Here is a 27,949-nt window from a genome sequence, read left to right as displayed (position 1 = left end):
AAGTCATCTGCCTATAAAAGTATTTTATTCTATGTCATTGACTGTGGGAGAGTTTAGAGGACAATCAAACTGACAAGTAATAGTTCCATTTAAGTGAACATACATTTTTTAGTCACTACTTAAAAAAGTATGGAAATTGATTTTTGAGGGAAAGAAGATATTCACCTTTTAGTAATTCAGTCTTCATTTTGAATGTCTAATCGATCAGAACATGCCGGGTAAAATATTGTAAAGGAAAAGCTATCTTGATTGATTGACCCTATAATCTTTGTACCTGAAACGAAGGTGACTGCTTATTTCATATTGAAAAATAATTCAAGACTTTTAGGTTGTAATTGTAGTTAGAGAGATAGATCTGACAGTTAGTTAAGATTGAGAAATATTTTCCCAGGTCACATGTTTTAGTTGAGTGATAAGGTATTTTTATTAGTGGGATTTTAAAGAATAATCATTAGTTTTGGTACAGGTTATGAAACTTGGTACTCTTAGTCTATGCATTACAACCCAAATTGTGCTAATGGGTTGTTCTCCAATGCCTCCTCCTCCCAAAAGAAAAAGGGGAAAAAAATCGTAATTTACACTGTTTGGTAATTTGGAGGATATAAAACCCATTTCAATTTTAATTTGTCTTTTTATGTAATGTCTGTCTCAGTCCTGTTTCACCAAACCCCTTGAAAAATATCAGGGAAGTGTATTTTAATAAATGATAGCCCTATTAAAATGAGCTTTGTGAAGAAATGGGAAACAGTGTGGAGCTAGCTGTGGGATTGCAAATCAGATGTGTCTCAGGTGGTGGGCACAGCAGCTGCTTTTTAAACCTTTTAAAGCTTGTTTTATTTTACAAAAATGTATATGAACCACAAAAGTGAAATGAAACGGAAGTGTGAAGTGCTAAATGCAGCTGCTGAGAATAGAATAGGGTTTTGTTGTTCCCCCTGGGAGCTCTTGTTGGTTATATTCATTTTATTTTTTTCAGTTGAAGTCTCTGTTCTAAAGAACAAAAACTGCTCTTACAGTCTAATACCTGATTGTGACTTATTTTTCATTAGCTCATTAATGGAAACACAGGTCAGATTGATTATCTGACTGAAGCTCAAGTGAGTTGCTGTTGCTTAAGTCCACATCTTCAGTACCTTGCATTTGGAGGCGAAGATGGAGCCATTTGGGTATTCAGTTCTCTTCTGCAGAGGCATTCTGTGGAGTATAGTTTTTGTTTAAAATTAATGATACACCTGGCGTTGTAGACTTATATACTAAATAAGTCTTTCTGTGATAATTAGTCGTTCCTCTGTTAGATTAAAAATAATCTTACAATCCTATTGGTTGTATATTTTTCATATTGCTTTTACTATTCTTTCTCATACTTTTTGCCTTTTTGTGTTCCTTGTTCTCTGCCCAGTTGTCTTGCTGTTCTCCAAATATATCAAACACTGTCAGAGATTTAGCTAACTATGCAAAAAGCATTTTTTCTCTTCTTAGAAACTTGGCCGTTTAGGGGTGTAAGTTGTTTCCATGTTGGTTCTGATCAGGTTCATCGGGAATATCAGTGCAGGTGCCTTATGTTTACCTATTTCACCAGTCCTCGCTGTTCTACTTTGGTATTAGAAGTACACCAGTTTACCACCTGAAATCCTTAATTGATCAAATAAGATCAAATAAATAAAAATGAAATCAGCTTGTAAGGAAAAAAAGACAGTATAATAAAAATCATTTTGGAAAAAAGTGATTTCATCACAAGTGAAATTCATCACAAAAGCACATTTTCTCTAGCTACATAATAGTTTTTCAAAGAATATTGCCTCCTTTTCTCACCTGAGCTTTTTGGAATTGTTTCTTAATTTATTAATTATGCCACTAGCCACATTTATTTTACTTTGGATTCATTGTTGTAAGGAATTACACAAATATTCTCCAGTCCATATTGCCCCACAAAGAGGAGTTTTTTTACCTTTCAGCTGTATAAGTTTAAGGTATACAGCATAATTATTTGACTTACATCATGAAATGGTTATCACAGTAAGTTTAGTGAACATCCACCATCTCACGTAGACACAAAATCAAAGAAACAGAAAAATATTTTTCCTTTTGATGAGAACACTTAGGATTTACTCTCTTAATAACTTTCATGTAGAGTATACAGCAGTGTTAATTATATTTATCGTGTTGTACATTACATCCCTAGTGCTTACTTAGTACATATTTACTTTTTCTGGTGTGAGTTTATTTGAAAGCCTTTTTGACATAGTTGTTATTTTTTGAGTTCTTTTCTACTTTCTTATTCTCTGTATTTGGCGTATTAATCTTTAGCCCTTTCAAGTCTCCTCAGTGTACTGCATCTCAGCCTGCTCGTATGCTCTTTTCCTTTACCTGTCTCCCTCATCATCCTTTATCTTGCATTGTCTCTGTGTTGTTTTATAAAGAGCTTGCCTTATCTCTCAACCAGGATTTTTTTCTTTCTTCCTTCTCATCCATCTTAAATGTCATTTTCTTTTTGGTGGCTGAGCTCAGACTGCTACTTGTTTGATGAATTGGGTAGTTGAATACTCAAGAAGGACCACTGGTTCCTACTGCCATCTGGTCATTCCAGTGAATGTTTTATTTTAGGGTGTGTATGTGTGTGTGTGCATAGATGTGCGTGTCTGTATTTGTGCCATTCATTTGTGTATCTTTAGTTAAACTGAAAGCACTGAGATGGAAATTCTATACCCTTCTGTAGTCTAGATTCGATTTAATATTTTGGGGTTGTAATGCCTGGGTGTTGCTGAATTTCTTTGTATTAATTTTCTCTGGTTTTTTACTTTGAAGATTTTAGAACTCCTAAACAACAGAATCTTCCAATCCAGGATTGGGCACAAGAACACTGTAAGGCACATCCAGTTCACAGCTGATGCAAAGACTCTTATCTCAAGCTCTGATGACTCTGCAATTCAGGTGAGAGGGAGGTTGAACTTCTAACATACATAATGCTGACTCTAATGAAGGAACACTTTGATTATGCCTCAAATCTGATATGTATTTTAAACTTTCAGATCAGATTATTTTGGGCTTCCCTTTAGATTATGCACATGGGCATAAATAAAACCCGTATTTTTCTGTGAGTGAGGCAGGCAGTTTGACTCAGAACCCTCTAGTGGGAGATTGTTTATTTTGAAAATCAAGGATTCATTTGAATTCTCCCACCTGCCTTTGTATTTGGATTTGAATCAATAAATATACTTTTTGCCACATTTATGTAATTTCTATTTTACTTTACAGTAGTAAAATCTAATTGAAATAATTTCATTCTTTCTTTAATAGTAAGATGTTTATTACAGGGATAAAATCCTGTGAAAAAAGAATAGTTTACCATAACAAAGGATTGTGGATCTAGAGGCCTTAAGCCTACTGTATGTTCTTTATTTTTTAATTTTTTTAACATCTTTATTGAGGTATAATTCTTTTACAATGGTGTGTTAGTTTCTGCTTTATAACAAAGTGAATCAGTTATACATATACATATGTTCCCATATCTCTTCCCTCTTGCGTCTCCCTCCCTCCCACCCTCCCTATCCCAGCCCTCTAGGTGGTCACAAAGCACCGAGCTGATCTCCCTGTGCTACGTGGCTGCTTCCCACTAGCTATCTATTTTACATTTGGTAGTGTATATAAGTCCATGCCACTCTCTCACTTCATCACAGCTTACCCCTCCCCCTCCCCGTGTCCTCAAGTCCATCCTGTACGTCTGCATCTTTATTCCTGTCCTGCCCCTAGGTTCTTCAGAACCTTTTTTTTTGAGATTCCATATGTATGTGTTAGTATATGGTATTTGTTTTTCTCTTTCTGACTTACTTCACTCTGTATGACAGACTCTAGGTCCTTCCACCTCACTACAAATAACTCAATTTGGTTTCTTTTTATGGCTGAGTAATATTCCATTGTATATATATGCCATATCTTCTTTATCCATTCATCTGTAGATGGACACTTAGGTTGCTTCCATGTCCTGGCTATTGTAAATAGAGCTGCAGTGAACATTGTGGTACATGACTCTTTTTGAATTATTGTTTTTTCAGGGTATATGCCCAGTAGTGGGATTGCTGGGTCGTATGGTAGTTCTATTTTTAGTTTTTTAAGGAACCTCCATACTGTTCTCCATAGTGGCTGTATCAGTTTACATTCCCACCAACAGTGCAAGAGGGTTCCATTTTCTCCATACCCTCTCCAGCATTTATTATTTGTAGATTTTTTGATGATGGCCATTCAGACTGGTGTGAGGTGATACCTCATTGTAGTTTTGATTTGCATTTCTCTAATGATTAATGATGTTGAGCATCCTTTTATGTGTTTGCTGGAAATCTGTATATCTTCTTTGGAGAAATGTCTATTTAGGTCTTCTGCTCAATTTTGGATTGGGTTGTTTGTTCTTTTGATATTGAGCTGCATGAGCTGCTTGTAAATTTGGGAGATTAATCCTTTGTCAGTTGCTTTGTTTGCAAATATTTTCTCCCATTCTGAGGGTTGTCTTTTGGTCTTGTTTATGGTTTCCTTTGCTGTGCAAAAGCTTTTAAGTTTCACTAGGTCCCATTTGTTTATTTTTGCTTTTATTTCCGTTTCTCTAGGAGGTGGGTCAAAAAGGATCTTGCTGTGATTTATGTCATAGAATGTTCTGCCTATGTTTTCCTCTAAGAGTTCTATAGTGTCTGGCCTTACATTGAGGTCTTTAATACATTTTGAGTTTATTTTTGTGTATGGTGTTAGGGAGTGTTCTAATTTTATTCTTTTACATGTATCTGTCCAGTTTGCCCAGCACCACTTATTGAGGAGGCTGTTTTTTCTCCATTGTATATTCTTGCCTCCTTTATCAAAAATAAGGTGACCATATGTGTGTGGGTTTATCTCTGGGCTTTCTATCCTGTTGCGTTGATCTATATTTCTGTTTTTGTGCCAGTACCATACTGTCTTGATTACTGTGGCTTTGTAGTATAGTCTGAAGTCTGTGAGCCTGATTCCTCCAGCTCTGTTTTGCTTCCTCAAGATTGCTTTGGCTATTCGGGGTCTTCTGTGTTTCCATACAAATTGTGAAATTTTTTGTTCTAGTTCTGTGAAAAATGCAATTGGTAGTTTGATAGGGATAGCATTGAATCTGTAAATTGCTTTGGGTAGTATAGTCATTTTCACAACATTGATTCTTCCAATCCAGGAACATGGTATATCTCTCCATCTGTTTGTATCATCTTTAATTTCTTTCATCAGTGTCTTACAATTTTCTGCATACAAGTCTTTTGTCTCCTTTGGTAGGTTTATTCCTAGGTATTTTATTCTTTTTGTTGCAGTGGTAAATGGGAATGTTTCCTTAATTTCTCTTTCAGAGTTTTCATCATTAGTATATAGGAATGCAAGAGATTTCTGTGCATTAATTTTGTATCCTGCAACTTTACCAAATTGATTGATTAGCTCTAGTAGTTTTCTGGTGGCATCTTTAGGATTCTCTATGTATAGTATCATGTCATCTGCAAACAGTGACAGCTTTACTTCTTTTCCAATTTGGATTCCTTTTATTTCTTTTTCTTCTCTGATTGCTGTGGCTAAAACTTCCAAAACTATGTTGAATAATAGTGGTGAGAGTGGACAACCTTGTCTTGTTCCTGATCTTAGTGGAAATAGTTTTTGTTTTTCACCATTGAGAATGATATTGGCTGTGGGTTTGTCATATATGGCCTTTATTATGTTGAGGTAAGTTCCCTCTATGCCTACTTTCTAGAGGGTTTTTATCATAAATGGGTGTTGAGTTCTGTTAAAAGCTTTTTCTGCATCTATTGAGATGATCATATGGTTTTTCTCCTTCAATTTGTTAATATGTTTTATCACATTGATTCATATGCATATATTGAAGAATCCTTGCATTCCTGGGATAAACCCCACTTGATCATGGTGTATGATCCTTTTAATGTGCTGTTGGATTCTGTGTGCTAGTATTTTGTTGAGGATTTTTGCATCTGTGTTCATCAGTGACATTGGCCTGTATTTTTCTTTTTTTATGACATCTTTGTCTGGTTTTGGTATCAAGGTGATGGTGGCCTCGTAGAATGAGTTTGGGAGTGTTCCTCCCTCTGCTATATTTTGGAAGAGTTTGAGAAGGATAGGTGTTAGCTCTTCTCTAAATGTTTGATAGAATTCGCCTGTAAAGCCATCTGGTCCTGGGCTTTTGTTTGTTGGAAGATTTTTAATCACAGTTTCAATTTCAGTGCTTGTGATTGGTCTGTTTATATTTCCTATTTCTTCCTGTTTCCATCTCAGAAGGTTGTGCTTTTCTAAGAATTTGTCCATTTCTTCCAGGTTGTCCATTCTATTGACATATAGTTCCTTGTAGTAATCTCTCATGATCTTTTGTATTTCTGCAGTGTCAGTTGTTACTTCTCCTTTTTCATTTCTAATTCTGTTGATTTGAGTCTTCTCTCTTTTTTTCTTGATGAGTCCGGCTAATGGTTTATCAATTTTGTGTATATTGTCAAAGAACCAGCTTTGAGTTTTATTGATCTTTGCTATTGTTTCCTTCATTTCTTTTTCATTTATTTCTGATCTGATCTTTATGATTTCTTTCCTTCTGCTAACTTTGGGGTTTTTTTGTTCTTCTTTCTTGAATTGCTTTAGGTGTAAGGTTAGGTTGTTTATTTGAGATATTTCTTGTTTCTTGAGGTAGGATTGTATTGCTATAGACTTCCCTCTTAGAACTGCTTTTGCTACATCCCATAGGTTTTGGGTCGTCGTGTTTTCATTGTCATTTGTTTGTAGGTATTTTTTGATTTCCTCTTTGATTTCTTCTGTGATCTCTTGATTATTACGTAGTGTATTGTTTAGCCTCCATGTGTTTGTATTTCTTACAGATTTTTTCCTGTAATTGATATCTAGTCTCATAGTGTTGTGGTTGGAGAAGATATTGATACAATTTCAATTTTCTTAAATTTACCAAGGCTTGATTTGTGACCCAAGGTATGATCTGTCTCGGAGAATATTCCATGAGCACTTGAGAGGAAAGTGTATTCTCTTGTTTTTGGATGGAATGTCCTATAAATATCAGTTAAGTCCATCTTGTTTAATGTATCATTTAAAACTTGTGTTTCCTTATTTATTTTCACTTTGAATGATCTGTCCATTGGTGAAATTGGGGTGTTAAAGTCTCCTACTATGATTGTGTTACTGTTGATTTCCCCTTTTATGACTGTTAGTATTTGCCTTATGTACTGAGGTGCTCCTATGTTGGGTGCATAAATATTTACAGTTTTTATATCTTCTTCTTGGATTGATCCCTTGATCATTATGTAGTGTCCTTCTTTGTCTCTTGTAATAGTCTTTATTTTAAGGCCTATTTTGTGTGATATGAGAATTGCTACTCCAGGTTTATTCTGATTTCCATTTGCATGGAATATCTTTTTCTCTCACTTTCAGTCTGTATGTGTCCATAGGTCTGAAGTGGGTCTCTTGTAGATAGCATATATACAGGTCTTGTTTTTGTATCCATTCAGCCAGTCTCTGTCTTTTGGTTGGAGCATTTAATCCATTTATATTTAAGGTAATTATCAATATGTATGTTCCTGTTACCATTTTCTTAATTGTTTTGGGTTTGTTATTGTAGGTCTTTTCCTTCTCTTATGCTTCCTGCCTAGAGAAGTTCCTTAGCGTTTGTTGTAAAGCTGGTTTGGTGGTGCTGAATTCTCTTAGCTTTTGCTTGTCTGTAAAGGTTTTAATTTCTCCATCGAATCTGAATGAGATACTTCCTGGGTAGAGTAATCTTGGTTGTAGGTTTTTCCCTTTCATCACTTTAAATATGTCCTGCCACTCCCTTCTGGCTTGCAGAGTTTCTGCTGAAAGATCAGCTGTTAACCTTATGGGGATTCCCTTGTATGTTATTTGTTGTTTTTCCCTTGCTGTTTTTAATGTTTTTTCTTTGTATTTAATTTTTGATAGTTTGATTAATATGTGTCTTGCCATGTTTCTCCTTGGATTTATCCTGTATGGGACTGTCTGTGCTTCCTGGACTTGATTGACTATTTCCTTTCCCATATTAGGAAAGTTTTCAACTATAATCTCTTCAAATATTTTCTCAGTCCCTTTCTTTTCCTCTTCTTCTTCTGGGTCCCCTGTAATTCGAATGTTGGTGCATTTAATGTTTTCCCAGAGGTCTCTGAGACTGTCCTCAATTCTTTTCATTCTTTTTTCTTTATTCTGCTCTGTAGTAGTTATTTCTACTATTTTATCTTCCAGGTCACTTATCCATTCTTCTGCCTCAGTTATTCTGCTATTGATTCCTTCTAGAGAATTTTTAATTTCATTTATTGTGTTGTTCATCATTGTTTGTTTGCTCTTTAGTTTTTATAGGTCCTTGTTAAACATTTCTTGTATTTTCTCCATTCAATTCCCAAGATTTTGGATCATCTTTACTATCATTACTCTGAATTCTTTTTCAGGTAGACTGCCTATTTCCTCTACATTTGTTTGGTCTGGTGGGTTTTTACCTTGCTCCTTCATCTGCTGTGTGTTTCTCTGTCTTCTTATTTTACTTAACTTACTGTGTTTGGGATCTCCTTTTCGCTGGCTGCATGTTCATAGTTCCCGTTGTTTTGGGTGTCTGTCCCCAGTGTCTGTGGTTGGTTCATTGGGTTGTGTAGGCTTCCTGGTGGAGGGGACTGGTGCCTGTGTTCTGGTGGATGAGGCTGGATCTTGTCTTTCTGGTGGGCAGGACCGTGTCCAGTGGTGTGTTTTGGGGTGTCTGTCACCTTATTATGGTTTTAGGCAGCCTGTCTGCTAATGGGTAGGGTTGTTTTCCTGTCTTGCTAGTTTTTTGTAGCTTGCTCGTTGTTGAGTGGAGCTGGGTCTTAGCGTTGAGATGGAGATCTCTGAGAGAGCTTTTGCCATTTGATATTACGTGGAGCTGGGAGGTCTCTGGTGGACCAATATCCTGAGCTCGGGTCTCCCACCTCAGAGGCACAGGCCTGACACCCGGCTGGAGCACCAAGACCCTGTTAGCCACGTGGCTTTTGACTGAACATTTTTATTCCTATCTTAAGAAAGTAATCAAGTATGGAGAAATATTTATGCACAGAGGTTTTCTTCAGTGTTATCTGGGCAGCATCGGAGGGCAAGAGGAGTGGGGAGCCCTCAGGAAGAGAAGGAGGTGGCAGAGAAGGGGCTACCCAGGGCTGCGTCTGCCACAGCTCCAACCCCTCTGTGAGGAAGCACTTGTGTGTGTGTGTACGTTCTTTATCAAAGTTCCAGTGCACATACTTTTAAAAGTCATAGTATTACAAGGCTCATTATAAAAAATAGACTCCCCCATTTCTCTTTCTCTTAAAGCACCACTTTTAGCTTTTAGACCTTTCTTTTGATATTTACCTTCATGACCCTATATTGCATGCTTATAGTGCTAATTCTTGATTTTTTAGGTTTGAGGGTTTATCTACTTAATTCCTTATATTAAGATGAAAATTTAGCTCTTTTTTTCCTCCCACCTGTCCTACCTCCAACATATGCACACACCCTTTTGTTGATCCCTGTCATCCCGACACAATCACAACAAAATTTTGTTTAGGTCATTAGTGTCATTGTTATGACTAAGTAGACCAAGTGTACTATGAATGCCTTTTCTGCCTTAGTGCAATTTAGGAAAAGTCTACCTCTGGTAATAGTTGGAAATTATTTTACCCTAAATCCTTGAAGACATTGTTTTATTTTTTTTTTCTAAGTTTCAAAGCTCATGTTGAGAAGCCTGAAGCCATTTTGATTCCTAATCTTTCTCTCTGGAAGATTTTAGGATCTTCTCTTTGTCCCCAGAATTTTGAAATTTCATGATGATGTGCCTTTGTGTGTTTGTTTCATCCATTGTTTTTAATTTTCACTATCCCTTCTCAGTTTGGAAACTTATGTTTTTCAATTCACAGAAGTTTACTTGAATTATTTCTTTGATTCACTCCCACTCCCCGCGCTCTCCATATGCTTCCTTTTTCTGTTGACAACCCTTATTCAGATATTGGATCTCCTGGACTGATCATCTAGTTTTCTTTTTCTATGTTTCATCTTTCTGTACCATACTCTATTTTCTGGGAGTTTTCCTCAGCTTTATCTTCCAACCCTTTGATTGAGTTTTTCATTTCTACCATTATATTTTTAATGCTGGAGAGTCCTTTCTATTGTTTGTTTTTTTGTAGAGCATGCGTTCTTGTTTTGTAGATGAAATATCTTCTCTGAGGATAGATGGGTATATAAATAACATATAAATTATATCATATACATTACATATATTTTTTCCCTCAAAATCTAATTTTCCTGTATAGTTGCTCTTCCCTCCAATTTTTTTTTTTTCTATTTGGTTGTTTTGGCCTCTTATTTTAAAGGCCTTCCTCAGCTGTGTGGTGATCATTCATTACCCAGAGATGGATACTAAAAGGCTGACTGGGAGCTCTGTGTATTGACTGAGACCTCCTCTGAAAGGTGATCTGGATGAGGAAACTTTGTTGTCAGTGTCTTTAGGTCTTTGTCTTGGTCTTGTCAGATTCCTAGAGAGGAATCTCTGGTCTTCTCCTGGAGGTTATAAACCTGGCAGACAGGTTCTTAGAGCTAAATGGGGGAAGAGAGTGGGAAGGGGGGTGTGGATCGTATAATGTCTCAGCGTTTAATGTGTAAACCTTCACTGATCCCCCTGTTCTCAAAATTGCTATCCTACCCTCAGTTGTGCTGGTGTCCTTTAATCCAGAGATTGTTCTTTCTGGTTTGTTTTAGCAGTATTATTCTGCACTTTATTCTTTTTTTTTCCCCTCATAATAACATTGTTTGGGATTCAATAGTGATTCTTTTCTTTTTACAGGAAATTAGTTTTCCTGAACTTTTTGAAGGGATTGGGAAGGACAACATTTCTTTCTTCACAACTCTGCAGTTCCATCTTCTGTTGTTTTCATGAAGTGTTAAAAATCTGGCATTGTGCTGATGAGATCCCTTTGTTCTATCCCCTTCCCTCATTTTTATGGAGACCTTCCCCTTCCTTTGCTGCCATCATCCTTGTTTTTCTTACTTTAGATTCTATTCTCAACCGTTTCTCCTCATTGTAGGATTGTCCCGGTTACTTTTGAGAGTTCATAGGGTCTAGACTGCTTTAGCCCTTCCAGACTGTGCCACACAGTACAGTCCGTCTTGCACTCAGTTTCTACTGCTGTTCCCTGTTGGTCCTTTGCACTTTTCAGTGAATGGTACTTGGCTCTTTTGGGATTCTCCTGTTTTTGGGTTTGTCAGACTCATTATGCTTCCCTCTGCTTCTACCCATACAGATGCTGTTACTGTGCAAGTCTTGCAGCTCTCAGTTTGTCCCCATTTACTTGTATCTTGTGGTTTTTGGGGATACTGTGTCACTTAACATGTTGATATTAAGTCTTGTTGATATTGGTCTTGTTGATATTGTCTGTGCATTTTTGGATTTGCTATTTTAGTTGCTTTGTCTACTCTTAGGGAGGCTTCAAGGAGATGCCTGCATCACTGCCATCTTCCCACAACTCCCGATACATCTGTTTTTGGCCCCACCCTCATTCCCACCTCTGGATGTACTTTGTGACCTCAGTTTCTGAGCATTTTGAGAGTTCTGTAGTGTCAGTTTTGTTGCTTTTGTCTTTCTAATGCTTTTAAGATTCTGTTTTCTTGGTTCTGCAAAGCCAGTTACCATTCTCCTGCTATACAGCCTCCAATGTTTTGTTGTTACCTTCTTTCTCATTCTTGACTTTGTCATTTTAGTGGGGTTTTAGAAGTGAAGGAGAAGGCGATAAATACATATGTTCAAACAGGAGTTAGTATGTATTCTCTTATTTTATACATATGTATATATTTCCTACAGTGGCAATATTTAGCTACACTGTTAAAAACTATTTTGGAAAAAATCTTTTTATGTTATGTCTCTATGAGTCCTATATGATTGGAATGAAATTTGCCTTTAGTATAGAAACTTACTTATTATAGGCTCCCATGGTACTAGTGTATTAGCTCTGAAACTCAGTGTAATATTCACCTTTCTTCCTCTCTAGATGGCTTTGAAATATGTAAAACTAAGCTACATCTGATGAAATTCTGCTGAGACATTGTATACAGTATAGTCTTTCTGTCAGCAGCTAAATTCACAGGTTTTATGACCTCCTTGAAGATCAGATATTCTCAGCCAGAGGGAGAAATAATTTCTAGGAATATTTTTAGGATCCAAGTTAGATTATTTGTAGAAATGAGTTGTGTTTCATCCTCTTTTTCTGCTCTACTCAGAATACATTTTACATTTAAAATGTTTTAATGCATGTACATTCATGCAACAAAATTCTTGGTAGGTATTTCCAAGAATTGACTGGTTGGGTTTTTGTTTTATAGTTTTTTTTAATGTTTTAATAAATAATTAATTGGAGGTTTGTTTTTTTTTTCCCCCCAGCTTTACTGAGGTATAATTGGCAAAATAGTATTATGTGTAAGACATATAATGTGATGGTTTGATATATGTACACATTGTGAAATAATTACCACAATCAAGTTAATTAACAAATCTGCAAACCCCTCACATAGTTACCATTTTGGAGGTTTATTTTAATCATCTTTGTATCCCAGTGCCTGGAATGTAGTAGGGGTTTGGTAAATCTTTGTCAAGCTCAACTAAAGTTATTGCCAAAATTTGAAGAATCAGCTCTCTTGATTATAGCACCTAGAGTTGTGAAAGTTGAGGTCTGTTTTGGTAGTTTTTGATCTTTTACCTTGATGTAAATAAAGCCCAAGTAGTAGCTGTGTTTACCTGAGAATGAATGAGAATATATTGATTCTTACAAGTGTAAAAAGATTCTTTAGCATTTTTTAAAATTTAAATTTATATAGCTGAAAAAATTCCAGTGTACATACATTGCAAAAATTATAGCTAATTGTAGAGACATACCCAAATTCAACCTTTATACATGTGACTGATAATGCTGGTGGAAGTTTAGCTATTATATAAGGTGATTCAACTAGCACAGTATGTTTGAGGTCAACAAAAAAGGTATCCATGTCATCATTGCCTTATCAGAAAGCATCTGCAACAAAAGCTGCTAAGGCTAGTCTTCATTTCCCCTCAGTGATTGTCAAATTCTTTGTTATATCTGCTCAGGAAGGCTCTCTGACTTCTTGATGTGTGGACGGTAGCAGTAAGAACCTCAGTCAGGAAGGAACATTGAATCAGACACAGCTGGGAATGGCAGTGCCAGTCAGCCAGGAAGAGCTGTTAATAATAGCCCCTGATCCTCTAGTCCAGCAAAGCCCAGAAAGTAGGAGGAGGGAGCCAGAAGGTTCCTAGTGGTCGCGGTCCAGGGTATTTTATGTTTAGTCACACAGGATGCCTTTTTTCCTGCTATGATTTGGGGAGCCAGAAAGCTTCTGTTTCTTCCCCCTACCTCAGCATATCTTATTGCGCTCTTAAAATACTGAAATTCCCAGTTCATCCTCTTTAGAACTACTCTCACTTCCAGCTCCTCTTCTAAGGTCCCTTGCTCTCATACAAGATACCCTGCTTCTGTGAATGAACACTCAGACAGAAAAGATGGACATATCTGAGAGCCAGGGCTCGGTGGGGCTGGGAGGGTGATTGCTAAATGTGGAGGACAGAGGAGTAAAGAAAGGGGGTAAGAGAGGTGTAATTTCTTCTACAGTTTTGCCTAAGCCCAGTAAGAAAAGCCTTAAAGGCATTTCTACTGTTTAACCTTCACCAGTCAAAAAGGAGACCCAGAATACTACTAATGTGCATACCTGAGATGGTGGCCGCTTTTTCATTATCATTTTATTCCTAATATTAAAAAATAGAAGAAAATTCTGTGGGAGACTCCCTGATTGCCCACAGCTCAGAAGTCTAGCTTCAGGCTCTCTGGGCTGTTTCTTTGAATATCTTTCTAAACTTTTCCCCCTACTTTTCCTTCTACGTATCCTGTTCCAGTCAGATTGAACTGTGAACAGGTACCTGTAATCTTTCCACATTTTCCTGCTCCTGTGCTTTAACTCTAGCATTCATTCTCTTTGAAGTGCCCTTCTCAGTTTGTGAATGATAGTTCCAGCTCATTTCTCAAGCCTACTTGGAACGCATTGTCTCCAGCATTGCAACCTCTTCTCTTTTGTATCTGAAGAGTTCTTCCTGGAGTGCCATGTGAAAAATAACGTACTATATCACTTTTGTCATTCTGAGGATTGCATTAGGGGCTAGGTAAGATCTCTGAAGCCCAGAAATTCCACGACCTGGTTTGAAGCTGCTCTGGTCAACTGACCTTCCCAGGCAATAGGGCCAGTAGGATTCAGTAGCTTCAGTGGAGCCAGAATCTGGACACTTGGCCTAACTTGTGAAGTTTAGAAATCTGTGAATATGTAATTGGGATAATTCTCTTTGGAAAATTTAATCAGATGGTGAGCTCATGAACATATTGTGACTTTTCTCTATCTTCTGGTGTAATTAACTGCTCTCCAAGCAACTGAAGAAAACAGACTTTATTTAGGAGGAAAAATATTTTATTTTGCCCATAGTCAAGTTAATTAACCCCAGCTTTTCTCTTTGTCTGTAAAATGGGGATACCATATTCTTATTTGGTTCTCTTCTTTATTTTACTGAAGTGCCATGAGGATGAAAGACTTTAGACAAGCGAGTGATACACCTCCACCTCTCTAATGGGATATTATGGGGAAAGAGTTATAGCAGACTTATTTCTCTGATATTCAGGTATGGAATTGGCAATCAGAGGAATATGTCTTTCTGCAAGCCCATCAGGAAACTGTGAAAGACTTTAGACTCTTGAAAAATTCAAGACTGCTTTCCTGGTCGTTTGATGGAACAGTGAAGGTAATTTGAAGCACACATTTCTTTTAAAAAAATATTCTAATATTGATCGCAGTGATTATATCATGACAGCCAAAAGCAGGTGGCTGATATGTAAATACTTAAATTTTTAAATTTCTAAAATAGAAGTGCCTGTTTTCTGTTTACTGCAGTCATCTACATCTGCTGTGTGTTTATGAGCATTTGTACTAAAAGGCACTTAAAGAGGTCAGAACAACCAATGTGCTAAAGCTCTTGGTTTATAGGATGTCTTCTGGCTGTTTATGCTCAGTAATACGAAATGTTCTTTTTTTTTTTTTTTTTTTTTGCGGTATGCGGGCCTCTCACTGTTGTGGCCTCTCCCGTTGCGGAGCACAGGCTCCGGATGCGCAGGCCCAGCGGCCGTGGCTCACGGGCCCAGCCGCTCCGCGGCATATGGGATCCTCCCAGACCGGGGCACGAACCCGTATCCCCTGCATCGGCAGGCGGACTCTCAACCACTGCGCCACCAGGGAGGCCCCGAAATGTTCTTAATTGTCAACTTATGAGTTTTTCTTTGAAGGTATGGAATATTATTACTGGAAGAATAGAAAAAGACTTTGTCTGTCATCAGGATACAGTTCTTTCTTGTGATATTTCTCCTGATGCAACCAAGTATTCTTCTACCTCTGCTGACAAGACTGCAAAGGTAGGCCAATCGGTTGAAAGGTACATGCATAAGACCTTGGTATTTGTTATGTATTATGAGTCCAACTAATGTGTAAAACAGAATAATAAGTTTCTGTCTACATGGCTGTCTCATTTTGTGAATTTTTGGAGGATGCCCATTGACATTTAGTTTGTGTCAAAGAGATGAAGTGAATGACATTGAGGATTTTTGATTTCTCCCTTACTGATAACTTTTGTCTGTTAGTAATCAAAGGCAATGTCTACTGAATATTTTAGGCAATAAAAAGCATTGAAAAGAGATTTACATTTAATTGTACACCCACAGTAAACTTTTTTGTAATTGATGTAAATCATTGCTTCTAAAAATCACATTCCAGTGAAATGATGCTCCCTGGTTGGGGACATTGAATACTCCGTTCTCCATTCTCTTCTTTTTTCTCCATCTTTGTTAATGGCATCATTATCTACCCGTCTTTCCAACCTGTAAACACTGGAGTTGCCTGGGACTCTCCTGTCTTTTGTGCTCTATTGATTACTCCTCAGTGTCTCCTGGATCCTTGTTCTCTTCCTTGTCCCCACCCTTAAGACCAGGCTCTCCTTTTTTATTGGTGGACCTGCCACTGGTCTGTACTTCCTCTGGTTTATCTTCCCTACTGCTGCCTGAGTTCCCTGTTGAAACTCCTCTGTGACCTGATGGTTTATAAGCTCAACTCCTTAGCCCATCACCATCTCTTTCTGCTACATTGTTCCCTCTGTGCCAGACTACTTCTACTTCCATCTTTTTGTGCGCACTGTTAACTTTCACTTGATACAACCTTGTATCCTTTTTAACTTGGAAGCATTATGACTCATTCTTCTAGACCTAGATTTAAGGTCAGTCCTTCAGTGAACCCTTTCCTGGCCCTCAGGCAGGATTAGCTGCTCCACCCTCAGTGTTCCTATTACATATTACTCATGTTAATTTACTTCATACCACTGTTCGCTCAAACATTCAGGATTAAACTAGAAACTTTTCAAGGACAGGGACTGAATCCAGTTATCTTTGCACCACTAGTTCTTTGCTCACAGTGCCTGGAACACATTTTCAGTACAAGCTTGTTAAATGGTGATGACAGAACCACCAGGGAGAATACTGGAAGGAAAAGACCAGCATTTGGCTGCTAAGATAGTAGGATGGTATAGGGACTAACCTTTAAAGTACTCTCGCCATACGTTCGGCCCTTTGCTAGGAGTTTCAGTCTCTATTATCTCATTTAAGTTTCACTCTATAGGTGCTATTGTCTCTATCATACAGATAAAGAAACTGAAGCCAGAGAAGCTTATGTGGGTTGTCCTAGGCCAAGGAACTAGTAAATAGTGGAGCCAGGACTCCACTCAAGTCTGCTGTACTCCATAGGCTGCTTTGCTATTCTTCCTTCTAAGTCTAAAGTTAAGGAAGCTGTGACTTTGATCCTTGAGCTTATGTTTACTTGAGTAATTAAAGGGAAACTCTGAAAAATGAACCAGGTTGCTAGTTGGCATTTGGGCCTCTCATGAAAGTTTATGAACTGTTGAATGTTAGAACTTCATATGATTGAATTTATGGCTAACTAGCATTTGAGGCAGGGTTTATAGATGCTTATTTCGAGTGTATTTACTATTCCTAAACAATCTGAATTGCCTTCCAGATTTGGAGTTTTGAACTCCTTTCCCCTCTACATGAATTGAGAGGCCACAAAGGCTGCGTGCGCTGCTCTGCCTTCTCTCTGGACAGTACCCTGTTGGCAACTGGAGATGACAACGGAGAAATCAGGGTAGGGTGTTTGCTGACATGAAAGCACTGCTCTCCTTATAGCTTTGGCTAGCCCTCTGTACCATATCTGGGGCCTTTGTTAATGTGACAGGGAAGCACAGGCCCCGGGGTTCTGGTTGGGTGAGGCACTCTTTGTTCTGTTTCTTATGCACGTTGTGTTCACAGCTGCACTTCACTGCAGAAAAGAATTCATTTTAGAGTTAAAGTGAAGCATTTCCCAAGTATGTGAGGAGGCAGATGCCCTAGTTATTTGCAGTTGGTTCTGTGCTGTTAGCTTGAGAATGATTCATCTTAATTCTTGGACCTGAACCAAAGATTGTTTTTAGTGGCAGAATGTGAGGAAAATAATTTTTGTAAATTGTTGTCTAGATTATAAATGAATTGCAATTCTGCTGTTTTCTGCACTGAAAGGTCTCTTTAGCACTATATCCATTAGATAGTCAACATTTAGAGTGGAGCCTATTGCCGTCCTCGTGGGATTGTCTGCCTCTGGTTGTGTTAGAAGGATTGGGCAGTTGATGGAAAAAGTTTGGGCATTGGGGGTGGCTGCTTTGGTAACTGGTATAATCAGGAGAGTCTTGTTTTTTGTATGTTATTTTGTTCGTTTTTTACAAAGCAGGAATTAAAATTCAAGGAATAGGTAGGTATATAATGCAGAAGAATGAGACAGTATGCATTATGCAGGAATAGGGCCATTATCAGATAGGCTTTCCAGGAAAATTAAGATTCTCTTGCTTGAGGACTAAGTAACCAACCTTCCGTATACCATTCTCATAAATGCCATGCCAGCTGAAGAGGCAGGACTGCTTTGGGAACATTCATTTTGCTCTGAGTTCTCACCTCTGGATGAAAGGGCTCCTTTACTAGTTATGAGGCAGTGTTTCATTTTCCAGAAACCCCTAAAGGTAAAAATTGTCTCTTTAAATAAGGGTTATTTAAAATTTTTTCTTTAGTACGTTAAAAAAATTTTCTGTTTTTCTACTTGATTTTTCAAAATATAGGAAAGCTGTTAATGTTTTTTTATATATATATATATCTTCTATCTAGCTGTCTTACTGAATTCTTTCTAATCAGTTTTTCCATTTGAGTCCCTTGGATTTCCCAGGGGGGACATTTACAAATGATGATTTTGATTATTTTCTTTTGCTATTTATGCCTCTGTTTTTCTTATTTTGATGTACAATTTCTTTGAAAAATTAGGGTACTGCTCATATATTAAGTATCACTGGAAATAAATGAAAATATTAGTATCTATAATTGGGTTGTTTTTAAGAGCTTAGTAAACTAATCTTAGTGAATGTATGTGTATATTCTTGCTTGCTTGTTTATTTTATACATATAAAATATAAAAAAATACATATATATATATATTAAAAACCTTACTGGGACTTACTCTTTAAAATATATATACTTTAGGTGTTTGAATAGTGTCTGTCAGTATTCTTAGTGGTAGATCCTGAACTAGAATTCTTTGTTCTTTTGAGGTAGTTTATTTGTTAGGCCTTTTTTTGTTTATTCCTTGCTTCTCCCATCATACTCTTTTTATTTTTGAATTTTTTAAATTTTTGGCTGCGTTGGGTCTTCGTTGCTGCATGTGGGCTTTCTCTAGTTGCGGCGAGCGGGGGCTACTCTTCATTGAGGTGCGCAGGCTTCTCATTGCAGTGGCCTCTCTCATTGCAGGGCACAGGCTCTAGGCGTGTGGGCTTCAGTAGTTGTGGCTCGCGGGCTCTAGAGCGCAGGCTCAGTAGTTGTGGCTTGCGGGCTCTAGAGTGCAGGCTCAATAGTTGTGGCTTGCGGGCTCTAGAGCGCAGGCTCAATAGTTGTGGCTTGCGGGCTCTAGAGCGCAGGTTCAGTAGTTGTGGTGCACGGGCTTAGTTGCTCCACTGCACGTGGGATCTTCCTGAACCAGGGCTCAAACCCCTCTCCCTCGCATTGGCAGGCGGATTCTTAACCAGTGAGCCACCAGGGAGGCCCCATACTCCTTTTATTCAGTGAAAGAATCACAGTATTCTAATCAGTCACTCTAAGTCCTTTTGTTATATTTTTTGGAGTATAGTTAATGATAAATATTGTAAGTAATGCATTTTAATTATAATTAGTAGTTTTAAAAAATTTGCACAGGAGAGAATGTAATCTAAAAAAATTCCTAAGGTATCACTGAATTGTAATTATATTTTTAAGAAAAATTTCCAAATATGTTCCAAATGAAATAGATAGATATATAAAACTTCTGAGTAACCCTGTTAATGAACTGTGTATCATTTTTATAGATATGGAATGTCTCAGATGGTGAGCTTCTTCATTTGTTTGCTCCGATTTCAGTAGAAGAAGGAGCTGCTACTCATGGAGGCTGGGTGACTGACCTTTGCTTTTCTCCAGATAGCAAAATGCTTGTTTCTGCTGGAGGATATCTTAAGGTAAGGGTTTCTCAAAGACTGAAAGAAAAGAACAGCCTGTATCCTACTTTCCAAATTATTTTCACTTCCTGTGTCTCAGTTGGGCCTCGTACAACCCATCAGAGAGGAAGGGCGATTACTGTTATCCCGTTCCGGGTGATGAGACTGAGATCTGCAAGGCTGCATTCTTCAGATCTCTTGGAAGTTTTGATGACAGTGTTAGGGATGTTCTCAGTCCAGAGCTCTCATCCTGCCCCAAACAAAGTCTTAGGCGATCAGAGTGACTATAAAGTGGGGTGTTTAACTTAATTTGATTTTCTACTTCACTAATTGTGAACTATGTTGGTTGAGTCTTTAAAAAAATTTGTGAAATTTCCTTTCTTAAGTATTAGTGGTAATGGTAGTGGTAGTGGTGGTAGTAATAATAATAAAAATAGCAGCGGCAGCATATTGCTTTATAGTTTACAAAATGCTTTACTTACATCATCTTATTAGCCAGCTTTGCGAGGCTTAAATTTTATCATCCTTGGTTTGTAGGTGAGGAAACTGATGTTCATAGAGGTTGTGAATTTCCTAATTACTTAGTAGATTGCCTTATACAGACTTATTATTAGCAAATACTGAGGCCACGGTTGAGCGTGTTGTGGTGCCTCAGGGTCATTTTTTGGTGCTTGCATCTTTTTATCCATCCACTCACTAAGAATGTATTAAGTGCCCACTGTGTGCTGGCACTGCTACGTGGCACAATGTTTAAGACTTGGTTCTTGCCCAGGTGGTTGACAGTCTTTGGAGGAAGCAGACAGTAAATAAATAAAGTCTCTAAGTGTAAGAGGGGTTCTGGGACACATTTGCATAAGGATAGTAGAGGCACAAAGGAGAGGACAGTTCTACCTTTGGGAGTTAGCAGAGGCTTCCAGTGGAGGGGAATGCTTGATCTGAGTCTTGAGTAGTGATTTACTTGTAAAAGGGGTTGAAGATGGTACTGTGTATTGTACTGATCACTTAAAATAGATCCCTAATGAATTAGACCCTAATGAATTAGACCTTACAATACTGTTTTTTCTTACTGAAAACATTCAGCTGTAGGAGATGATTCTGATTGTCTAATACAGTATAGATGTTCAAAAGTATTTGAATGACTGAATTGAAGTTTTTGATTATATGGGACCTATGTAGATGCAATTTTATTTAATGTAAAAATCTAGCTTATAAAAAAGATAAATCAGAGGGCAGTTTTCAGCTCTGTGAGAGGATGTATGTTATGGTTCCTTTACAAGTTTACATTGAAAATACAATGCTGCTTACAAGATGTTGCATTAACCTGTACCTAAATAAAGGTACACCTTTATTTAATTATTAGGGGATTGTGAGACTATCACCACTTGTCCTCCTTTAGTGTAGAGATAAACTGCACTCTTAGTCTGTTCTGAGGATGATGCTTAGAGGAGCGACATTGCTGTCTTTGTGTTGGAAGCTGGGAGTCTTCAGCCGTATTAACTGCTGAAAAACTTAACTGCTCAGCTTTGACACTGAGCTTCTAGAGACCATGTCTTTTGGTGCTCTGGGCACCATAGAAGGCTGTCACATAATTGTGAGCCTGGCTTACAAGATATGATAGAGATCAGTGACTAGATTTCCAGAGTTCCTGGAGAACCTTGAAATAAACAGCAGAATCGATGTCGGTACTGTTGAAGTTATGTCTTCAGGGTGAAAGAGCCTATAGCCTATATATTCAGTGTGTATATTTCAGTGACAATCAGGCTGTTCTTCCTTCTGGTTTGATTACTAACATGGTTAAACTGGTTGTGATATAGCCCAGCCTGCATCTACCCAGCATGTTCATGAGACTAAGAGCACAGAGCAAATTAAAAGTAAAAAGGAACAGCTGCTGTAATGTCCAAGAAAATAGGACTTTTGAGTCTGTTTACTTTATAATCCAAGCTGTATGAATCGAATGTCAGTAAGATAAAGTAGTTATCCAGTAGCTAAAAAGCTCTTAACTTTCAAAATTATTCCTATTTATAAGTAAAAAATAATGTGATTTACTTGTGTTATGCCACAGAGTACATACTGTTAGAATGACAAGAAATCCACATTAATTCATACTCATGAGGAGAAAGGCTGATTTGAAATATGAAATACATGATGATAAATTCAGGTTTTCCATTATGTAGAGGCAACAGAATATAAAGGCCAAGAGAGTGAGACTTGGGGCAGACTACCTGAATTCAAAGCCTGGATCTGCCACTTAGTAACTTTGTAATCTTGCACAAGGTGATTTAGCCTCGACTTTCTCATCTGTAAAATGGGTGTAATAATAACACCTACCTCATGGGGTTGGGAGGGTTAAAGGAGTTAATACAAGTAAAGTACTTATACATGGTGGCACATAGTGTACCCTGAGTAAATGTTAGCTATCTTTTAAAAATTGAAGTATAGTTGATTTACAGTGTTTCAGTTGTACAGCAAAGTGACTCAGATGTATATATATATAATATATATAATATATATTACAATATAATATATATATTATAATATAATATATATATATATTCTTTTTCAGATTCTTTACCATTGTAGGTTATTACAAGATGTTGAATATAGTTCCCTGGGCTATACAGTAGGTCTTTGTTGTTTATCTGTTTTATATATAGTAGTTTGTATCTGTTAATCCCAAATTCCCAATTATCCTTCCTTCCAAAAATATCCCTGCTATTTTTTTTAAAATTTACTTTATTCCTTAGAGCAGATTTAGTTTCTCAGCAAAACTGAGTGGAAAGTACAGAGTTCCCATATACCCACCCTTTCCCCATGTGCAAGCTTCCCCCACTGTCAACATCCCCCACCAGAGGGTACATTTGTTACAGCTGATGAATGTTCATTGACATGTCATTATCACCCAAAGTCCATAATTTCTATTAGGGTTCACTCTTGGTGTTGTACAGTCTGTGAATTTTGACAAATGTATAATGACACGTGTCCACCATTGTAGTATACAGAGTAGTTTCACTGCCCAGAAGTCCCTTGCATAAGTCCTATTTAATATCAGTGTCTTTTAGTCCATATTCACATTAGTGGCTGGGGTAGTGTTTCCAAGTCGAGTGGTCTGTTTTAATAGAGGGAAAGGCAGTGGGTGCACTAGGTTGGGAAGCCGGATAACTCTTCCACTTCTGCCACCTGCTAGCGGTGTTGTTCCCAGTGACAAGGCCTTTCTTCTCTCTCAACCCTGGTTTCCTTGCTTGTTCAGTGAGGCAGTTGGACTAGGTGACCTCTAAGGGCCTTACCACCTCTACAATTTGCCTCTAGCGACTGTCCTCTGCAGTCTTGATTACACTGCTATTTTATAAAGCAAAATTGTGAGTCCTAGAAAATTTCAAGTTAGTACATGTTGCTTCATTGAGGTTTACTTAAGTCCACAAGGTATACTTTTACCAGTTACCATTACTAGTAGTGAACATGAATAGTTGACCCAGTCACACGAGCAAGGCAGAATGCTAGGCATTGCCACGGACACAGAAGTGATCATTGCATTCATAATACTCAGAATCTTTTTTTTTTTTACAACTTTATTGGAGTATAATTGCTTTACAGTGGTGTGTTAGTTTCTGCTTTATAACAAAGTGAATCAGTTATACATCTGTTCCCATATCCCTTCCCTCTTGTGTCTCCCTCCTTCCCACCCTCCCTATCCCACCCCTCCAGGCAGTCACAAAGCACCGAGCTGATCTCCCTGTGCTGTGTGGCTGCTTCCCACTAGCTATCTACCTTACGTTTGGTAGTGTATATATGTCCATGCCTCTCTTTCGCTTTGTCACAGCTTACCCTTCCCCCTCCGCATATCCTCAAGTCCATTCTCAAGTAGGTCTGTGTCTTTATTCCTGTTTTACCCCTAGGTTCTTCATGACATTTTTTTCCTTAAATTCCATATATATGTGTTAGCATACGGTATTTGTCTTTCTCTTTCTGACTTACTTCACTCTGTATGACAGACTCTAGGTCCATCCACCTCATTACAAATAGGTCAGTTTCAATACTCAGAATCTTGATGTACCTGACGCCTTTTCAAAAGGTGTTCATGTACATGGTCTCTTTTGCCTTCATCTTAGTTGTGAGATATGTAGGTAAGCTTCATGATCTCCATTTAGTAAAGGAATATAAATATTGTTATAATCTTAGCGAATTCAGTAATTGGGAAGAGAAAGGAAGGACTTGGCCAGAGCACCTGCTACATTTGAGATGTTCAGTATTTATTTAGCAAATAAATGTGTAGACTTTTAAATAAAAAACTTGGTCATGGGCTCTTGAATCACTCCTGGTGAAAGGGAAGATTCAGTAGCGAGAACATTCTATCCTGCAGCCCGTATTATCAGTAGTCTTGATATCTGCCAAAATTCCTATCCATGTCTGCAAAGGGGCATTTTTAGAGAAGAGAGGGTCATTCTTTCCATCCTACTGAGAAGGATATGCAGACAGGAGAATTCAGTCCAGCCATGGCCATAATGGGCTTTGTGTAGCCTTCTGTCTGGAGCTCTGAGTAGGCTGCATGTTTCTCCAGCATGCCTTACAGTGGGGTTAGGTGTAGGGTAGCTGCGAGGCAGTCACCAGGGTTAATCAGGAATGGTGGACTGGGTTGATAATACTATATTCAGCATTAAACCTTAGACATTCTTCCTGGTGTTTGCTTTAGTTTGGGAGTGGGGAGGTGATGGGGTGAAGGATTCAGTTGGCACTGCAGATTGTCTCACACTGTAATTACCAACCTAATAAGAATTTTATTTTTCTCTGAACAGTGGTGGAATGTTGTCACTGGGGAATCCTCACAGACCTTCTACACAAATGGAACCAATCTTAAGAAAATACATGTGTCCCCTGACTTCAAAACATATGTGACTGTTGATAATCTTGGTATTTTATATATTTTAAAGATTTTAGAGTAAAATAGTTAAGCAGCGATGTAAGTTGAACTCTTTTAATTTTGAATTGGAAAAAAAATCCTAATGAAACTGTATTTCAACATTTTATAAAGCTGTGAATTGTTTTGCAGTATCGCGTTCGTTACAAAAGTGTTTGTGGTTGGATGAATAATATTAATGTAGCTTTTCCCAAATGAACACACCTTTATTCTTATTTTTCATAATCATCATTTTCATATGATTATGATCATATGAAATCATCAAAATCATCATTTTTAACAGTTTGTCCTTAAGATACAAATGAAAATGTAAATATGTACCTTGTTATACCACTGGTAAAATTCTCCCTTGATGCATTCAAATTGGTTGACATAATTAATGAGAATAATTTGAAGGAAATATATATTTTAATAATATTATTATGCAGGCTGTGCCTCAGGGTAGTAGTGGCTTGATTTCTGAACCACATTTACCCCAAGGGGGTATAGTTCTCGCAAATATAGTCTCAGAACTTATGTGCACCCTTTAAATTTGCTTTAAAAATATTGTGTCGGGCCTCCCTGGTGGCGCAAGTGGTTGAGAGTCCACCTGCCGATGCAGGGGATGCGGGTTCGTGCCCCGGTCTGGGAGGATCCCATGTGCCGCGGGGCGGCTGGGCCCGTGGGCCATGGCCGCTGAGCCTGCGCGTCCGGAGCCTGTGCTCCGCAACGGGAGAGGCCACAACAGTGAGAGGCCCGCATACCGCAAAAAAAAAAAAAAAACAAACAAAAATATTGTGTCTATGTGTACAGTTTGCAAAATTTCCTTTAATTCACTTGATAAGTGAGTCTTAGATTTCAAAAGTACTCTCTGTGAAGCAAAAGTTACGTGTGTTGGAGTGAGTAGATTTTGTTGGTCTACCTTTTCTCATTAGCTGATAGCCCCGGGCTGGACCTGGACTCTAGCTGTCAGTCTCTGAACTGGGCACTCTCCTGCTTTCTCTGGTTTTTTACATACCAGACTTCCTACTTGACTGAACTTAACCTTTCTTAATCCTCACTTTTCTCTCTTTTTTTAAAGTAATTGCTCCACAGTTAAATGTTAGTAAATCTGAATAATTGGGGAGGAGCCAATTTTAATCATAATTTTTAACAACAGAATTTTTCCAAGATATAGAAAATAGTAAAAAATAATTTTCTTCTAATTCCATTTACTTTCAGATGAACGGCATTGCCAGTGCTATTCTCTTAGTGAATTTCAAGAGAATTCTCTGTGGTTTTCTACACAATACTGGAAGAGTCATTGTGACTGCAAGATGTCACCTTTAACCTTCCAGCCAGTCTGTTTTCCTTCCCCTTCTCTCCCTCCTTCTCTCCTTCCCTCCCTCCCTCTAAGTTTAATCAGGAAAGATAGTTTTGACAGGGAAAAAGCATATCAACATCAGTAACTAGCTTTTTTGATTTCCTGATTAGGAACTTTAATTGTAGCTTAAATCTAAACATTTTCCCTGAAATATATTGTTAAGGAAAATGGTGATAAATTAGTAATAGATGTGGTTCTTACATAAAAAAAACAACCAAAATTCAAAATTTTTTGTTGCTGCAACAAGAACTAAATCAGATGAGTATTAGCATTAACAGTAGGTAAGCACTGAGCCAGTTTCTGTTGTTGGTGCATATTAGTAGATGTGGGGTAGGTAGGGAGGGAACAGACCCCTCCAGATGTATTTTAGATTAGATGTTCCTATTTAGCATTTGAGGGAACCATAAAGAGAGTGAATAAAATATTTTACATTGTTAAGGAGGTTTTTTTGTTTTTTTTGTTTTATGGTGGGTTGAGGAATTAATTTAGGGGCTTACTGTGATTTAAGCAAATGTGACATGAAAATCTTAATTTTATAAAAAGAAATTTCTGTAAATGTTATGTTCTGCTTACAGTACCCAAATCATAATTTGATTTGCATACAATGTTTAGGAACTCATTTATATCTCAGAGTATAAAGTATTAACTTTTGGAATTAAAAGTCACTTGACTGTAAAAGTATAACAACAAACATCAACTTTTAAAACACCTTAATTGGCTCTTATCTTACAAATAAATTAAAAAGAAAAATGAGAAGAAAGACCAGGTAACATAAGGGAAGAAGAAAAGCCTTTCATAGCAGCTTAAGTGGCCAGTCAAGGGGAGGGTTTTGTTTTGTACTTTTGGATGAGCATTTTTCAAGCATTTCCCCCTTTATTTTTTTTTGTATTGGAAATACATTGCATTTTGTATATATAAGATTTTTTTTTTACGTTGGATGTGTCTTATATGTTTTGAAAACTGTTAGTTTTGTATTTATGATACAGCTTACATGATTTTTTTGTGTGTGTTGGTATACATTTTAATACATGAATTTAAAACATTTTATAAAAATAAAATTTCTAAAATATTTTTGAAAAACATTTTCAGATTGTTTCAGACTCCTTCCTTGTCCTTTGTTGATCAGAAAACGAATGTGAAAGTCTTCAAATTAAAGCCATCAACCTCTCTATCCATGCTTTATCAGCTATATGTAATTCAATTCTATCAAAATTTTCTTTTTCCTCAGTTTGTCTCTGATGCCTGGTGTGGCTGGCATGGAGAAGATCCTGTAAAGAAGAGAATTCATTTATTCATTTCTTCATTCAGTATATATTTGTTGAGATCTGCCTGGCATTTTTGTAGGTATTGGGGATATAGCAGTGAGCAAAACAAAGTCCTTGCCCTCCTGCAGTTGGGGGCTAGGGAGAGGCAGAAAAAAAGTCAGTCAGTCAAATTTATAGTGATTAGTTGGTATGTAAGTGAGGAGGAGGAGGGTTACAGTTCTAGACGGAGCTGCTTGTTTGGAAGGTGACACTCGAGTTCAGACCTGAAAGGTGAGGGAGTGAGTCAGGCAAGTATCTGGAGAGAGTCCCCAAGCGAGGGTACAGCAAGTGCAAAGACTGGAAAGTGGGACGGGTGGGTCTGTTCCAGAACCAGCATGGAGGCTGGTGTGGCTGGAGAAGACTGAGCGAAGGGAGCTTAGTAGGAAGTGCAGCCAGCTCTGTAGAGGGTCTCCCAGGCCATGGTGAGGATGTCTACCCTGAGATAGTAGCTAGCGCAGGAGTGTGAGCAGTGGGGAGATCTGACGTAAGCTGTAACTTGATCACTTGGGCAGTGGGAACCAGTTGAGGATCAGCTGAAAGGAGGACAGGTGAGGAGGGAAGCAGGGAGCCCAATGAGAAGCTTTTACAATAATCTGGGCAAAATGAAGGCGGCTAGACTGGGGTGGCGGCAGGAGAGGCTGTGACAAGTTGGATTCTGGGTATATTTTGAAGGTAAGAGTTAATAAGAGTTGCCAATGGATCGGATACAGGTTGTGAGA

General features: G+C 37.8%; 1 protein-coding gene across 5 annotated transcripts in view; it reads left to right on the top strand.

Moving 5' to 3' along the window:
* Window positions 1-26,907, top strand: part of APAF1 (apoptotic peptidase activating factor 1) — a 94,605-nt gene extending 67,698 nt beyond the window's left edge. For all 5 annotated transcript variants that reach the window (XM_060113958.1, XM_060113956.1, XM_060113959.1 and 2 more), the window contains 7 exons: window positions 1,050-1,166; window positions 2,806-2,931; window positions 14,720-14,839; window positions 15,378-15,503; window positions 17,152-17,277; window positions 19,547-19,693; window positions 24,463-26,907. In XM_060113958.1, the coding sequence (XP_059969941.1) occupies window positions 1,050-1,166; window positions 2,806-2,931; window positions 14,720-14,839; window positions 15,378-15,503; window positions 17,152-17,277; window positions 19,547-19,693; window positions 24,463-24,609 (909 nt within the window). In that variant the 3' untranslated portion in view covers window positions 24,610-26,907. The remainder of the gene's footprint in view (window positions 1-1,049; window positions 1,167-2,805; window positions 2,932-14,719; window positions 14,840-15,377; window positions 15,504-17,151; window positions 17,278-19,546; window positions 19,694-24,462) is intronic.
* Window positions 26,908-27,949: the final 1,042 nt, after the last annotated feature.

The sequence above is a fragment of the Mesoplodon densirostris genome, chromosome 11, assembly GCF_025265405.1.
Source record: "Mesoplodon densirostris isolate mMesDen1 chromosome 11, mMesDen1 primary haplotype, whole genome shotgun sequence".
NCBI lineage: Eukaryota > Metazoa > Chordata > Mammalia > Artiodactyla > Ziphiidae > Mesoplodon > Mesoplodon densirostris.
Note: the sequence above shows the minus strand (reverse complement) of the source record. Positions and strands in the feature narration are given on the sequence as shown.